The sequence below is a fragment of the Folsomia candida genome, unplaced genomic scaffold (genome assembly GCF_002217175.1).
Source record: "Folsomia candida strain VU population unplaced genomic scaffold, ASM221717v1 Fcan01_Sc012, whole genome shotgun sequence".
NCBI lineage: Eukaryota > Metazoa > Arthropoda > Collembola > Entomobryomorpha > Isotomidae > Folsomia > Folsomia candida.
The window spans coordinates 2,683,843-2,699,960 of NW_019091204.1; the positions used below are offsets into that span (position 1 = coordinate 2,683,843).

At 35.9% G+C, this 16,118-nt stretch overlaps 2 protein-coding genes and 1 long non-coding RNA gene across 3 annotated transcripts; 2 read left to right on the forward strand and 1 right to left on the reverse strand.

Annotated features, from left to right (window-relative positions):
• The first annotated feature begins 757 nt into the window (after nucleotides 1-757).
• Nucleotides 758-1,821, forward strand: LOC118437267. The gene is made up of 3 exons (XR_004835987.1): nucleotides 758-906; nucleotides 1,164-1,263; nucleotides 1,524-1,821. It is a non-coding gene; the product is annotated as an uncharacterized LOC118437267 (long non-coding RNA).
• Nucleotides 1,822-3,304: 1,483 nt separating this feature from the next.
• On the forward strand, nucleotides 3,305-5,814 carry LOC118437266. The gene is made up of 3 exons (XM_035856185.1): nucleotides 3,305-3,434; nucleotides 3,739-3,980; nucleotides 4,540-5,814. Exons 2-3 carry the CDS (start codon nucleotides 3,978-3,980, stop codon nucleotides 5,038-5,040), a joined length of 504 nt encoding a protein of 167 aa, XP_035712078.1. The 5' UTR covers nucleotides 3,305-3,434; nucleotides 3,739-3,977; the 3' UTR covers nucleotides 5,041-5,814.
• Nucleotides 5,815-5,838: 24 nt separating this feature from the next.
• On the reverse strand, nucleotides 5,839-12,050 carry LOC110855205 (fibroblast growth factor receptor 4). The gene is made up of 9 exons (XM_022103621.2): nucleotides 11,929-12,050; nucleotides 11,574-11,858; nucleotides 10,989-11,055; nucleotides 10,825-10,910; nucleotides 9,598-9,907; nucleotides 8,707-9,119; nucleotides 8,274-8,399; nucleotides 6,076-6,289; nucleotides 5,839-5,963 (listed from the first exon to the last, which is right to left on the reverse strand). Exons 5-9 carry the CDS (start codon nucleotides 9,890-9,892, stop codon nucleotides 5,878-5,880), a joined length of 1,134 nt encoding a protein of 377 aa, XP_021959313.2. The 5' UTR covers nucleotides 9,893-9,907; nucleotides 10,825-10,910; nucleotides 10,989-11,055; nucleotides 11,574-11,858; nucleotides 11,929-12,050; the 3' UTR covers nucleotides 5,839-5,877.
• Between the last annotated feature and the right edge of the window lie 4,068 nt (nucleotides 12,051-16,118).

Sequence of the window (16,118 nt, forward strand, 5' to 3'; positions counted from 1 at the left end):
TAATTGTATATAAAAAATTGGAACTGCTTCCCTGTTGTTTAACATAAGAGGTAACACACACCTCAAATCAAACAGGTTTTACTATAGTCTAAAATTAACAATGTTTTTACTTTATGGAAATATGTATGAAACGGATTGCAAAACAATATTGAAATCATGCATGACACTTTAGATGACATGTTTGTATACTTTTTGCGAACATGATTATGCATTACGCTGATTCGCTCAGTCCTTGCATTTCTATTATATATGCTCATAAATATGCATGCGCTAGCGAGAAGCTTCATGAACAAAGAGATGAAAGCGAACACACTGGGGAATATGCGTACTTCACGTGGTCGATTTTTCATAAAGTTGACTACAGGACAGGCTATTATTAAAATTACAAGTATACATATGACGGCTTTAACACGTTTGGATACCTTTCTCAAATCCACCACGTCGTTTATGCAGGGTACCATACTACCTGAACTACAACGTTCCCCAGGAATGAGACCACGTCCTTTAGGGGATATCCGTAAATTATGTCACGCAAAAATAGCAAATTTTTGACCCCCATCCCCCCATTAACATTTGCCACGTCTGTACACATAGGCACAATACATATCATTAGAGCCTTGGGCCCCGCTCCACCAACTAGAGTGACATAATTTATGGCCCTCCCCTTCTGAAGGGTACCGCAGATAGGAAACTACCTGAACTGCAACTTTCCCCGGGAGTACGAATGATTTCATTTGATTCGATCCAACTCACCAAGGGTACTGTTTTCTCGATTAATAACAAGACACAAAAACGAATGTTCACGTTTACTTGGACGTTATTTAAGTACATAAGTAAAACTGAATTTTTATAAACCTCGGTAAGGAAAGGTAACAGGATAATTAGGTACACGGCAAATAAAAATAGGTAAGATTTAACAAAAAAAGAGGATGACAAAACCACAAAGGATAAAACTTATCCAACAGTTGTGCAAAATTTCTCTAAAGTTGTGCAAAACATGCATTTGCACAACGTTGGATCAGTTTTACCTTTTGCTTGTGTTATTCTCTATTTTACTCAATCTAGAGTGAATTTAACTCATTTTTATTTCGACTGTAGCAATTGTTATTGGAATTTCGTGTACGCTAAATTTACATAATTTTTAATTGATTGGCATTTCAAAGGTAAATATTGGTCTGTCCAATTACATATACACCTACCTAACCAACAATGGGATCTCAAGACAAAAGAAGCGTGCAAGAGATGGCGCTAAATAATCCAATTGTAAGTACTTTAAGGTCAAGACTATTTAAACCATATTGAGTGTGCATATATGTATGCACACTCTTAAAAATGATGCTACCCTTTTAAACTGTGAATGCAGTCTCAATCCTCAATTAAGCAAAGTATACTAAACACATAGTAACGTGGACTCGATTAAGAATAAAGTTCACCCTGGATTTAGTACAGTTTACCTAATACCGAATTCAGAGTTTATTTACTTTTCAAATGATTATTTTTAAAAGTGTACAAAATTTTTCCAGATTTTGACCGAAATATTCAAGCAGGCCTCCTGCCCGGTCAAAATTTCTCGATTAGTTTGCCACTTCTGGAACGACGTGGTTCTCTCCCTGCCAATCCCGAGACTCGCGTTTAACCTGACCACCAAGCAGCAAGAGGATCTCCTTTTAACCGCCGTACAGTATAGGCAGAAAGTCTTTCCACCCTCATACTTTTTGCACTTAAAGTGCGATATTGCTCGAGAAGCTTTATCGAATGAAATGAAATTTTGCACAATTACTTATCGCGATGTAAGGTTTTCGAAACCATGTTATGGATAATGGGGAGGCACCAGGAACGACACGGTGTAATTATATCCAAAATTTTAACAGGAAAAAAGTCTTTCCACCCTATGACTTCTTTGCACTTATGGTGTAATTTCTTAAAAACATCGTCCAAAATCGTTCTGCACCCACGTCATAGTTCATAATTCTTCGAAAAATTACATTTGCGTAACGCAAAACTAATTGTTTGTTATCAATATTGGCTAATATTACCTGAAAAACATCTTAGCACAAATTTGGGGTAAAAGGTTGGCAATTTTGGTGATCATAGACTTCGACATCAAAGAAGTTTTGATAAACTGCTCATGAGGAAGTAAACATTTACCAGCATAGTCCAAAAGTGCAAAAAAAGTAGGGATAGTGGCGAACCAGCCAGCTTTTAAACGACTACGGATTTCGGCCCAAAGAATGTATGACGCCATACTCTTCAAGAATCAGTGAAACCCTCGGCTACTGCATCAAAAATCAACTAGAAATCAGGGAAGAATATAGCCTTCAAGTTACTGTGCAAATTAGAAAGAATAGGGTCGAGGAACATGGATTTAAAGGCCCAGCACCGCGGAAAACGCCATTTCTGTCCAAGTCCAATATGGCTATGCATTCAAAATTAGCTAAAAAGTACCTTAATTGGACCGATAAGGACTGGAAACGCATACTTCGGAGCGACTATACAAATACGAACCTGTTTGGTTCAAATGTGGTCACTGGGGTCTGGAGAAGACAAGAAAATACAGGCAAACCTGAGTAATGTGTCCATACCATTAAGCATGGAGGTGAAAATCGAAAGGTTTGGGCGTGTAAGTCGTGGAAGGGCGTCAAACATTTTTATAAAATCAAAGGAATCATGAACTCCAACTACTATAGAGCCATTCTGATTCGAATTTGATGATGTCCGGAGGATATTACGATCGGGAAATAATTTTAGTTTAAAATAGGATGGGAATCATATGCACAAATCAAAATTATTCAAGACTTGTTAGACAACAAAGAAAATTGAATTGCTGGATTGCCTTCCACAATCACCGGACATAATCATAATGATCATCTGTAGTCAATTGTGAGGCCCAAAATTGCTCAGCACATACTATCTAGCCTGAAAAGACTGGAGGACGCCATGAAACTCCAATTTTGGGATTTGGACCCCTCTGTCACCAGTTCATTTGTTGAGTTCATACCAAAAAGTGTCCTTGCCTTCCCAAAGGATTAAGGTGAACATGCCAAATGCCAATTTGATTGTTGTATAACAAAGAACAAGTTTAAACAAGTTTTACACTAATCTTTAATGTGGGTGGAAAGACTTTTTTCCTGTTGGAATTTTGGATATAATTACACCGTACCGTTCCTTGTGCCACCCCATTTTCCAAAGTATGGCTCCGAAAACCTTACATCGTGATAAGTATTTGTGTAAAATTTCAATTTGTTGGATAGAGCCTATCGAGCAATATTACACTTTAAGTTAAAAACGCGTGAGGGTGGAAAGACTTTCTGCCTATACTGTATGTCCATTTTTCGCGATATGTTCCAGATTGGATGATCAACTTGCGAAACGGATTAGCGCCACGTGTTACTCCACGTCCGCCTATCTGGACGACACGGTTCCATTCGTACCAGGTAAGCGGATAGTGTAAATGTTATGTGACGAAAAATATGGCCCGCCAGGCATGCTTTAGTCTCCTTCTTAGTAGACGTTCCTAAACTTCGTAACGCAAAGAGGGGTGGGTGGGCAGCAGGGGTAGGTTTTCATTCAAATGACATAAAATTCATTTATTTTCGTTCACTATCATAATCACTCAAATAAATGGAAGTGAACTGGTGATAGCCTTAAAGCTAGCGATGCTTTGTAAGGAGACTAAAGCCTGCCTGCCTGGGCATGGTTGTGCCTACCATAAATCTATGTTTCATAATATTGTAACAGTAACCCAGTTCAAGTTGGTCCACGTTTGCGAAAATTTCACGGATCGCGTCCAAATCTTGGAGATTTCCATCCGTGGCGAAAACACGATACGTATAATCCACCAAGTTTTAGCTAACGGATGCCCCAATTTGAAACAGTTGCGAATAAGTTGTAAATTTGGGACAAATCTGCAGAATTCAATTGTACTCGGGCCACTACTGCCGAAACCTTATTTGACCTTGTTCGCCCTCACGTGCAACATGGTAAGAACGCTATACGAGATATTTTCATATATAGGGTGGTTATGTACTTATAATGGACAATTTTTCAATGAGAAAAGCCCCTAAATCTCCATTAGTTACAAGATTTGGGACTGGGATTTTTATTTATTTTTATCAAAACTGATGGAACACTGATGACAACATTCTTAAAATGCTGAATTCCACAGAAAATCTCGGTACCTAATGGAAATTTAGGGTTTTTTCCCATTGGAAAATTTTTTCGTGAGTGTGTATTTGTTTCGAAATTTTGCAATAGTCATGAAGAATGATTGAATAATTTTACTCATTATTCATTTTTTGCTCGATGCCTATTAATTGGGGTATATTGAAAAGTAAGTACTTCTAATAAAACAGATTTGAGAAGATAAAATGAATAAAAAATTCATACAGCAATTATTTATTAAATATAGTGAATAATGAGTAAAAATCTTTTGATGTTATAGCCTCCCATACCTATTTATAAGCCAATAATGAATGAGTCGCTCTTTTCCAACTTTTGCATTGAATGAATTTCGAGTGAAGATAATATTTTTTTGCCCAGGTACCGAGCACACTTGTTGCCCCCTTTATCCAACTGGTTATCACTGCCGCGCCGAACTTAACAAAGGTCACCCTTTCATGGGGATTTTTTCCAAATTTCGTAAATTCAAAATATCTCGACTCCTTGACCATCGCTGTGGACCACATGGAACAGAAGCACCTCACACACATTGCCCTTTCCGAACTATCCCGGATCCTGGACCAAGTCAGCTTCCGGCTCGTCTCCCTATTTTTTGTGAACCTTAACCCATTCCTAAAGCAGGAGCAGGATTGCGTTGTCTCAGACTCTGAATTCCAACTGCTGCGAAAGATACTTCCGAAATTACGCAATTTTCGGAACGAGTTGCCACAAATTTTCCTATCCGAAGACATCCAAGGAAACCTAACTGCTCTGAAAACGCTCATGATTGGAAACCATTCTATAACGCCGCAAGAATTGTATTTCTTTTCACTTCCATTTCCATTAATATGGTCGGTAATAGGGCTGCAAAATCCGTTCTGAATTTTCAAATCCGGATTTCGGATTATCCGGCTTCGTTTGAGCCGGATTTCCGGATCCGGATTTAAATCATTTATTGATATTATCAAGTTCCGTGATAATTGAACGAGTTTGACAGATGTCGAATACATACTTCTTTACCATATTCAATCGTAATTTAAGCTTTTCTCAAATTTGCATCATGGTTTATAACTTTTTGACCATGGACATAGTTTCCTGGTATATTTTTAAGTTGATGGACTAAAAATTTCAAAAAAGGTGAGTTTGATATCGAATATGGTAAAATAGGTAACTACCTGGGATGAATAACGTAAGCAACATTTTTTTAAATTTACACTTTTCCCAACAATTTGTATCTTTACAGTGCACATGAAAATTAGTTTTTAAATTAAGGAAATCCGGATTCATTCCAAAATGAAATCCGGGTAATTAATTATTATTATTAATATGAGAATAGTTAGAAAATAGAACATGCTTCCTTATCATATAATAAATGATACATCTGTAGAATACGAACCTACATATTAATATTATTATTCGTAATATCATCTAATTAATAAATGTAAGAAATTTGTTTAATGCACAACTCGTTTGCAAATATGTATGTAAGTACTATGAAACGTGAGCTTTAGACTCACGGATCTGCAGTTCAACTACACCAACGTATTTATGTGCGTACATACATATGTAGCTATAATTCCGAGCGAAAAAAAATCTGAGAATCACTTTTGCAAAATTTTGAACTATTTTTTAAAATTGAAATACATTGAGATTTTGTGAAATTGAGAAAATAAATTTTCTGTAACTTTCAAAATTCCATAACTAAACTACTGCTTCTCCTTAGTCGGCACGAGACAGTAGTAATTCCAGTTTTCCAAAGGACGGACGACCCAAAGCCTCCGCATTCCAGCAAGGAAGCATCACTTCTGAAAATTCGCAAAACGAAAGCCATGAATAACATTGAAATTTGCAACTTTTTCTGACAAAGTTCCAAATTTGACTTTTACAATTACAGCACGAGACAAGTAATTAGATTACTTTTATAAAGTGGACCTCCATAAGGAGGCTCTCGTAACACGTGGCCATCAATCAATAACTGTACAAAGTCCGCGTTCCATTCAATCCCGTCCCATGGAGTTTCCCCGAAAGTGTAAAATTCCCAGAGAAGAACGCCGAATGACCAGACGTCGGATTTTACAGAAAATTTTAAATCGCGTATGGCTTCAATGGACATGTGTCGCCATGGGAAAACCTGAGAATTTATTAGATTAGAACTTAAAAACTGAGCAAATACATACACTCTTAGAAATTGGGTTACGATTATAACCAGAATGTAAACGTACAGTGGGTTGCCAAAAGTATTGGTGGTCAATTTTGTGCTCGGTACCGTGTACGATATTTTTTCCAAGGGATACATACGGACTAATTCTAGAGGCATTTTTTACAGCCAAACAAATGGTCAAGAAAATACTTCAAACAGAATTTGAAAATCTCACTCCGTTCGGGGGAAATTGAGAAAAAACTTCAAAAACGGCATAAAAAATTGTGACAAAAGTATTGGTGGTGGTATATTTTTTTATATCTACAGGCCTAACACATCTGAATTACTAGTCGTAACTTTAGGATAATACTCTTGTATGTTCATTACACTGAATATTCATTAAATATGCCTAAAATAGGCGAGTTGTGCATCGCTGGAAAAAATTTATCCACATAATGCACGGCATAAAGGTTGGATCTCAAAATCTTTTTCTTTTGACCTTATTGAAGGTCCGGATAATTCCGAATATCATCACGAAGATTAACTCAACTTGTTTCGTGATGAGCAACACAAAATAACACTGAACAAAGGCCACGACACAACACTAAGGACGAAAAATTATCCCTTACGGTAATGACAGCCGTGTTACAAATGTCTCGGGCGTCACAAAAAAAATCCTGCTAACACTGGATCGTGAAATTTCTAAGGCGACTATGTGTGCTTGGCTACACGAAACAAATTATAATTGAACGAAACCGATTTATAGACATACGCATAGCAAGAAGAAGGTGTCAAAAATATATCAAGGAACAAAAGAACGTGCCATCTGAGGAAAAAGGAACGGGGCCAGATTCTGTGATCCGACGAGGACATATTATGTTGTTTTGGAATCAGTGGACTTTAGCATGTTTGTCAAAAATCAGTTTAACAACTGAGAATTGATTACTTACAAAAACACGTTAGATACAGTTAGTGTTATTTTTATTATTGAATTTATTAGTGGGTGAGTAATTTTATACCATGTTTATCTCGACCAGATTCAGTGATCGGGTGAGGTGGGTGCCCTAAAATAAATTGTAAAACCTTAGTTGGATTACTAGCACAATGAATCTGTACAGTATGTATTGCATTAACTTTTTTGTAACGCCTTTGATCTTTGTAAAACGGCTGTCATAACGGTAAGCGACCATTTTTCTGCCTTGGTGTTGTGTCGTGGCCTTTGTTCAGTGTTATTTTGTGTTGCTCATCACGAAACAAGTTGAGTTAATCTTTGTGATGATATTCGGAATTATCCGGACCTTCAATAAGGTCAAAAGAAAAAGATTTTGAGATCCAACCTTTATGCCGTGCATTATGTGGATAAATTTTTTCCAGCGATGCACAACTCGCCTATTTTAGGCATATTTAATAAATTTTCAGTGTAATGAACATACAAGAGTATGGTACTAAAGTTGCGACTAATAATTCAAATGTGTAAGGCCTGTAGATATAAAAAATATACCACCACCAATACTTTTGTCACAATTTTTTATGCCGTTTTTGAAGTTTTTTCTCAATTTCCCCCGAACGGAGTGAGATTTTCAAATTCTGTTTGAAGTATTTTCTTGACCATTTGTTTGGCTGTAAAAAATGCCTCTAGAATTAGTCCGTATGTATCCCTTGGAAAAAATATCGTACACGGTACCGAGCACAAAATTGACCACCAATACTTTTGGCAACCCACTGTACGTATGTGACTCTACCGCCGTGGTTAGGAATTTGTCATCGAGTGGTTACAAATGTCACCGACAAATTATAAAGTCTTACCGACGTGGTACTAAATTGTCACCAGAGCTACTAAATTTATAACCAATTGGTGACAAATTCATAAGCACTGCGGTAAAGTCACATACGTTTATTTTTGATTATAATCGTAACCCCATTTCTAAGAGTGTAGGTGCTTTCCATTTTAAAAGTTATAAATTTGTTTTCCTACGGATTGTCCGGGATGAGCGTATTCTTCGTATTGATATAATCTCAATGACATTCCGAAATCAGACACTTTTGCATTTCCAGCTTCGTCTAAAAGCACATTTCTCGCGGAAAGATCCCCATGAATCACCTTAAGAAATTAATAAGGATTTGTTTGATTTATTGGGCATTTTCCGATTTTTTTACACTCTAATGCAAATAGCTACAAGAAATTCGCGACACCTAGCGGCACGTGATAATCCGCCAGATAACGTTTCTTTCTTGCACTCGCTTCACATTCATTCCAATTTATTCCAAAAAACTGCCAAAATGCAAGTAATAAGCGCCACCTAGCGGGGGACCATTTGTGCTAAACTTTAATACAGTCATTATCCGCTAGATTGCGCTCATTTCTTGCATTTGTTGCAATCGTTCTAGACATCATGCAAAAAACTCACATTTCTAGATTCCAAATACTTCATCCCATTCACGACTTGGAGACCCCACTTGTCCAGAGATTCCAAAATTTCCGAGGATACATTCGCCGGAAAACTATAATCCGTTCTTATCCCATCCAAACGATTCTTGATCGTTCCTCCTGCACAAAATTGCAACACGATTCCAATCTCGAACGTTTGATTAGAGTAATGATACGCAATCCCGTAAAACCCCACCAGGTTTTTGTTCCCTGACGGGGTCGATAATAAGTTTAAAATTCGAAGCTCTTTTTCCAAGGCGGTGGCATCTTTTAGCACCGATTTAAAATCTGTAACGAATTTTGCCGCCACGATTTCTTCCTTTGGATAGATCATCTCGGCTTTGTACACTTTGCCGAAAAATCCTTCGCCCAAATAGCTTTGCTCAGTTTGGTCTAAATAAATGAGAGTAAAATCAAATCTTGGAGATGTGGGCGTCATCTTACGATCAGGCGGTGGAAGCTAACGTGCAGAATATTTGTCAATTTTTGTGCAGAATACAAATCTATAAATTTTTACAGAACATAAAAATTTGTTAATTTGTCGGCGGAACTGTAATTTGTGAAGTTATCATCAAAACACAAATCTTGTAATTCTTTTCAAGATAAATTTGTAAAGTAAATACTCAGCAGAAAATAAATTTCTAATCTTCTTTTGTCATTTTTTTGTAAAATACATACTTGCCAATATTTTTGCAGAAACAGTAGGAAGAAACTTGAATAATTTTTATGAATTGAATCATAAATTCGGCATAAGTTGAACGTACTGTGTGTCTTTTATGCATAAATATCTATGTACAAATTTTCCACAAATATTCAACACGTTGATTTTCACACGGGAGAAAACTGAAGGCTGGTAGCTAAATTTTCATACCGCATTTCACCTTGACCACTCCAATTTTCGAAGTACCGATAAACTTTTCGAAATGGCGGTGAAATTGGTCTATTTCAATCGATTCGTTCCGTCGTTTAAAATAGTTTATGTAAACGAACCAAAGTCTATAACAATAAACGAACAGGAAAAGTTCGAATGGAAAAGTAATGGAGCCAGGTTTATCAAAAAGTCCGGCCGGTTTGGCCAGCACAATTTGTCTCTTGTAGTCGGACACATATTGGATTGCTTTCCCAGTTAAGTCATTTGCATATGTGAGGACCACGAAGCGGGTCATCAGTTGGGCATTTTTCTGCGGAGAAATTATCTAATTTAAAAAATTAAATTGTATAAAATCTTGAACGGCATACTTTATGCAGAAAACTTGATATAAAACGACCTATACAAAGAACTATGCAGGACTATGCAGAATTATGTATGTGATTTGCTTAAGAAATCAAATTATCTATAAAAATTGAAACGGCTTCTCTGCATAAATTTGACCCATTTTTCTGAATAAAAATTTTATGCAAATCGATGTGACTGATTCTGAGAAGTATGGGGAACCGTGGAATTATGCAATGAAATTGAGAAATTAAATGATGTATAACGTGAAAACAAATTTTTGGGGTGCGATTTTCTGCATTAAAACTTTATGAAGAACAATTTCTGCATAAATATATGTATGTGCAATTATGCACATATGTACATATTTGCATATGTACTGTTAGAAATCCGGTATTGATTTTATCAGCACGCAGGTATTGATTTCTGGGTATTAAAGTTTCTACTTGGTATTAAAATTATACCGGTCGACCGGTATAATTTTAATATTTTTATATATTTTAATATTTTGATTTTAATATTTTAATATAATTTTAATATCAAAGTTTTACGGACCGCGGTCCGTAAAACTTTGACATCAATATTGTAAAACTTTAAAACCAGCACCGGCTTATTACTACACGGTATTATTTATCAATACCACTTTGATAGAATCATATAAGAATGCCGCCCGGTATTATTTTAATACTGGAGTTTTAAGAGTGTGTTTGGTTCTGCAGAATAAAACCCACACACATTTTCAGAAAGTTGCAGTAAGTATTAAGTATGCACACATGTGGGCAAAAAGATGCAGAGAGCAATATCGGGCTTATCTAGATTACTGCAAAATGATATCTACAGCGATGGTTACGGTCAAAGTAGTCTTATTATTCTATTTATCCTTACCGATTTGTAAGCTTTGTATAAAATGGGCGAAAATATCAATCGTGTAACTTCGCTTAAGAAAATTGGAACCGTAAACGGAAGGAAATCTATAAAAAAAAGTACACCATTTCGAAGGAAGGGTCATTACCTTTTCTACATAATTTATTTTTGTCACCCGTGTTTACCATAAAAAGCTCCAACTTGGGTAAATTGTGCCACGAAGACATGTATCAAAACCAGCACTGCGTAAATCTAACATCAACAATTATGAAGAGTTATTCATTAAATTGTCATACATAAGTTGTGCACATTTACACTCTTAGAAATCCGGTATTAAAATAATACCGAGTTATACGACTCTGGCAGAGAGGTATTGATAACAAATACCGTGTATGTATGTATGTAGCTATAGTTGGATATTAAAGTTTTACTACCATACTGGTTGCAGACTTTCACTGATCGATATAATTTTAATCTCCGTAGGTAGCAACTTTAATACCGAAAAATCAGGGCCTGCTTGACTATACATATTAGATTCCTATAACAGTGCGCTGCTCGAAATTAGGGATGATTCTGCTTGATATTAAAATTATACCGGGCCATATAGGAATTTGTTACCGAAATGGTATAATTTTTAACAAGCTAAATATTTATTACTCTAAGGTTTTTCTCATTAATTCTACTTCAAATATGAAGACCGCTTGGAATTACTTATTTTAATACAGGATTTCTAGGAGTGTGTGAATCTCAGGTTACATATTTTTGCTTACCAAATTTCCCCAGAAATGTAACGTGACCACCTTCCTGACATGAATTCCTATAGTCCTCGAAGCTGGCGGGTATCCGACATGTGTTCGCACCAAGTCCTGATAAATGCCTAGCAGAATCCCGCCATTCAGAAATGACAGACAAAACCAGAAATTTAACAGCGGTGTTAATCCCAAAGTTTTCGGGATCCGTTGCTCCGACCAAACTTTGTAATGGAGTAGAGCCCAAAAAATTGATGGCACCGTGAAGAAAAATACTTGATAGAAGCGCAGAAACCGTTCTGATCTCTGCAAGTCGAATGATTAAAGATTGTTCCAAAAATCTTGCAAAAATTTTTCAAATTTGCTGTTACCCTACCCGCCAAACCAGTAACGTTACAATATTCCCGAACACAATTAAGGTCAATATTCCAATTAAGGCGTAATTCGTGGCATACTTTCCTGTCCCGTGGAAAGTCTCGTTTTGCACGGCGCAAAAGATGCAGACAATCTAAAAATTAAGGAATTAGGTAACAATCATTTAACAAAATAATGGTAGTGCACTCTTAAAAATAAGTTGGAAAAGTCAATCCACTATGAATTCTAAATTAAGTAAACTATATTAAACCCGCAGCAAAATTTACTTTTTATCAAGTTTTAAGCTGGATTTACTTGACTTATGTTATTTAGAATTCAGGGTGCATTTAATTTTAGAAACGGTAACATAATTTTTAAGAGTGCACTAATATTTAGCTAATCTTACTGATAACAGCATCAAGTGAAAGTAAAGGAGCCATTCGACCAGTCTAATATTGGTGAACATGCTGCACCTGACAATGCCGAGATTTAACTAAATTTTGTAGTGAATGAATAAAATAAAACTTAACGACATTACTAACTAGGTATGAACTTATTTATGCAAAATACGGAAAATGACAAAAATACGCAAATGAGGATAATAGGTATACAAATGTATTGGTCTCATGCGAAGGACATTTAACTTTACACCGCAAATTTCCAGGAAAATAAATTGGGTTCCATATTCTGGGTTTAATATATCTAATGATTGCTGGGTTATCGATCAGTTCATATGTATTTATCAGCTTCTTGGAAACTAAACCTTGTTTTTCTTCTATTGTAATCGTAATACGTGACAAGAATGAAAAGCATAATATGCATTTTTGCTGTTTTGCAAAAATTTGGGACTGCACAAAAAAGTTTAATTTAAACAGGCATTAATAACAAATCCATGCAATTATATAATATTTTCATATTGCAAAAATTTCTCTGATTGGGGACAAATTTCAAAATTTTTACTTTCCTCCATTCCATATCCTCACTGGCAACATTAATTATTGAGCGCTGTTAAAGTTTAAGTCTGTAAATATAAATTTGGCTGTCTTTGTTAAACAATGAATACATAGGCAGGAAACGAATTAATTAAAATCTGTCATCCTGTTCCATTGTTATATAGTAACAAGGTTCTTACTTACAATTAATAATTCTTTTCAGAATAATACACTGGTTTTTGACACTCAAATTTGAAGTAACATTAACAGGACTACGATTCTATTGTTATTAATATTTCAATTGTTCCTAAAAAAACTTTTAGAGGCAAATTGGTCCCTCAGTCTTTAAGATCTATGTAAGTAAGCAATATAAATACATACACAAGCGGAGAGTTCCTTATTGGAAAGAATTTACATACCTACACTATATTTACATATTCATTTTAGGAAGGTTGGTTGGTATGTAAAATAGTTTTATAAATCATCTTTTTAAATATAAAAATCGCTTGGTCTTTACAAATTCCAAATCAAATTCAGCAATACATATCCGTAGTCAAACAAGATTAAAATTTGGAAAGCATCGCAAACGTACGCTTGGAAATAATGTTACCTGTTGGCAGGTAAATTCAGTCTAAATATTAAATTACGTAAATTACACTAAATCCAGAGTAAATGTGAAAAATTTACTGTGGATTTGGTGAAGTTTACCTAATTTCGATTTGCATCCGTATTTACTTTTCAGAAGGGTAGGATTCTCTTTAGGGTGATCGTTCTTTATTAAAATGCGATATTTCGAATTTTATTGACAAATTTGAAATTTCCAGGCCAACAATGAAGTACTCCGTCACCATTTTCCTTCTCATTTCCACCACCCTGTCCGGATTTAGTTCGTGCGGTCGCCCACAAAAAAAGTATTACCGCTGCCACCCAACCAGCGACATGGTTAAGGACAACGATTCCCAGTCTGATTCCTTAACCACCAGGACGAACGAACAAACCATGAAGTGTCACAGTGACGATTTGGAGTCCTCCTGCGACACTTATCTGGACCAAGGACCTTACCGCAGTTGTCAAGCCATCGATGCAAAACTTAAGCCTACCGAATTCAAGAAATGCTGCGAATTGGACGGCTATCTCTTCAAAGCGACCGCTATAGCTTAGCGGAAATAAGTCCGAAGGAAATCTTCATATTTTCTAATTAATTTGTCTGAACAATTTATATTTCTAAGTATGTCACATCAGGTATCTAGCAAGGGTTGCAAATTCCATATATAAGAATTAGCATACTTAAACAACCCGTCTGTCACTTGCATAAATTTCTTAATATGTAGCTCCATAAGTGTAAAAAAGATTATTTCAATACATGCATTTCATTGAAGCGACGTCATACATAAATGCAGACTTTATTTGGAAATAATTGCATGACGTGAATTTCTCTACAAGGCCGACTCATGATTTCCTGTCAGAATTTCCATTGTCTTAAAAATAATGTGTGGCATGAGGCAACCAGGATGATCACGATGTTTTTTTTTGCAATATGTTTCGATTAAATTGAAAACATGGGAAAATAAATATCAGAAAGTGAGATTAGAGAAAGCGAGAAAGGATGATTTTAACGTTATTGGCTTGTTTGGAGACCCTAAATGAATTTTAGTATGTTCAAAATTTGATATATGTGTGTACAGGATTAAACTCCACGTGCTGATAAAATAGGCCATCCACGAATTATTCATGCACGTCCGAGCTGACCCGGCCAACCCTAAATTTGGACGCTACAATTAAAATAATTTATCTTTAAATGCTGGTAAATCATGCTTAAAATGCTTATATAATTTCCTTATCCTCTCGCATGAAAAACGAATCGTATAATTATGTAAATCTAATCCCCTGGAGAATAATTTGTATTCGAAAGGACGACATTTAAAGGAAAATTAAGAATGGAAGACATTTTCATTCGTATATCTCTTTTTTAAATTCTCGGTGAAAACGAAAGTTAAACTATTTGTTCAAATATGCATAAATTAAGTAGTTTTTTGCTAAATGTAGCTGTGTGCCGAAGCAAATAATTCAAAATATTACACAAATTACAAATTCCGACTTGACCAATCGCCTATTTTGATCAATGTATGTAAATTCATATGCAATTATTTACATAAAAGAATATATATATATTTATATATAATAATGTTGCATAATTACCAAGTTTTGCAAAAAATAATACACCCTAATTAAACACCTTTTAAGATAATCCAATAATTTACGAAAAATTAACTATAATTCGTCTCATGTCATGTCTGACCTGACTTTCACCCTCATTTCACATCAGGACGTGGTGCTGTAATTTTACTGAACCACTAAAAATTCTGTAAAAAATCTGAGCATTCCAAAATGTATTCCCAAAATGTCATCACCTTTGTCGACGTTTGTCTCGCGGTAACGTCTCACCTTGGCGCGAACCCGATCCGCTACTCGCACCGTACAAATCTCTTCTACACTTCAAAATATGCCCGCGTACTTTCAAAAGTGTCACCAATTCTCATCTTTGCAAATCAAGTCTTCGCTCTGTTCCGAATTTCCCACTACTTCTTCGTCCCACTTGAACACTCGGACGTCTATCTAGTCAACATTACCTACTTGATGATGATAATTTGCATAATTGCCGTAATCTGCTTCTACCTCTTGCTAGCCGATCCACCCGAATTTGTACACACGTTAAATCAGACGTTACAGTATGCCAGATATCTGGAGGGTCGATGGGTATCAAAAGAAAAATGCGAGGCACACCCCAGCGGGGAAATGTTGGAATGGTTTCTGTATGTCGTGGCTGTCATAGCGGGAGGTTCTGGATTCATCTGTTCCGTCTTGTCGTACCTGATAGAACCAAATCCTGGCCTGTGGATCACCCTGATTTCTAAGAAGCACTGGACACCGTTGCTTTACTGGACTTACCTGAGCTATTACGCCTACTTAATGGTGGCGGCAGGACTTTGTATCGGAGTGGCGGTAGGGCTGACCACAGCGTATTTGGGTAAGTAGTGTATTTTGTGGAAATCAATAATTAGTAAAGAGATTGCGAATTAACGGTTTTTGAAACAAATTTCGAAGTAAATGCGAATTATTTTTTCAGAGTTATACATAAATTTGGTAGAAAATTTGATGTAAAAGTTTTAACTCATACCTTTTTCGTAGTATTCTAATAATTATAAGAGCATTTGAAGAGTTTGGAGGCAAAAAAATGAATCATGAATTTGAACTTACCTATTGTTCGAATTTGCACGAA

What these genes read in the sequence shown, in the direction of transcription:
- LOC110855205 (XM_022103621.2), bottom strand. Translation starts at nt 9,892, where the DNA reads ATGACCCGCTTCGTGGTCCTCACATATGCAAATGACTTAACTGGGAAA. An exon ending in AGTATTTGGAATCTAGAAAT is followed by an intron (nt 8,400 to 8,706) that starts GTGAGTTTTTTG and finishes TAATTTCTTAAG; the next exon opens with GTGATTCATGGGGATCTTTC. An exon ending in TGGAGGTCCACTTTATAAAA is followed by an intron (nt 5,964 to 6,075) that starts GTAATCTAATTA and finishes GCGAATTTTCAG; the next exon opens with AAGTGATGCTTCCTTGCTGG.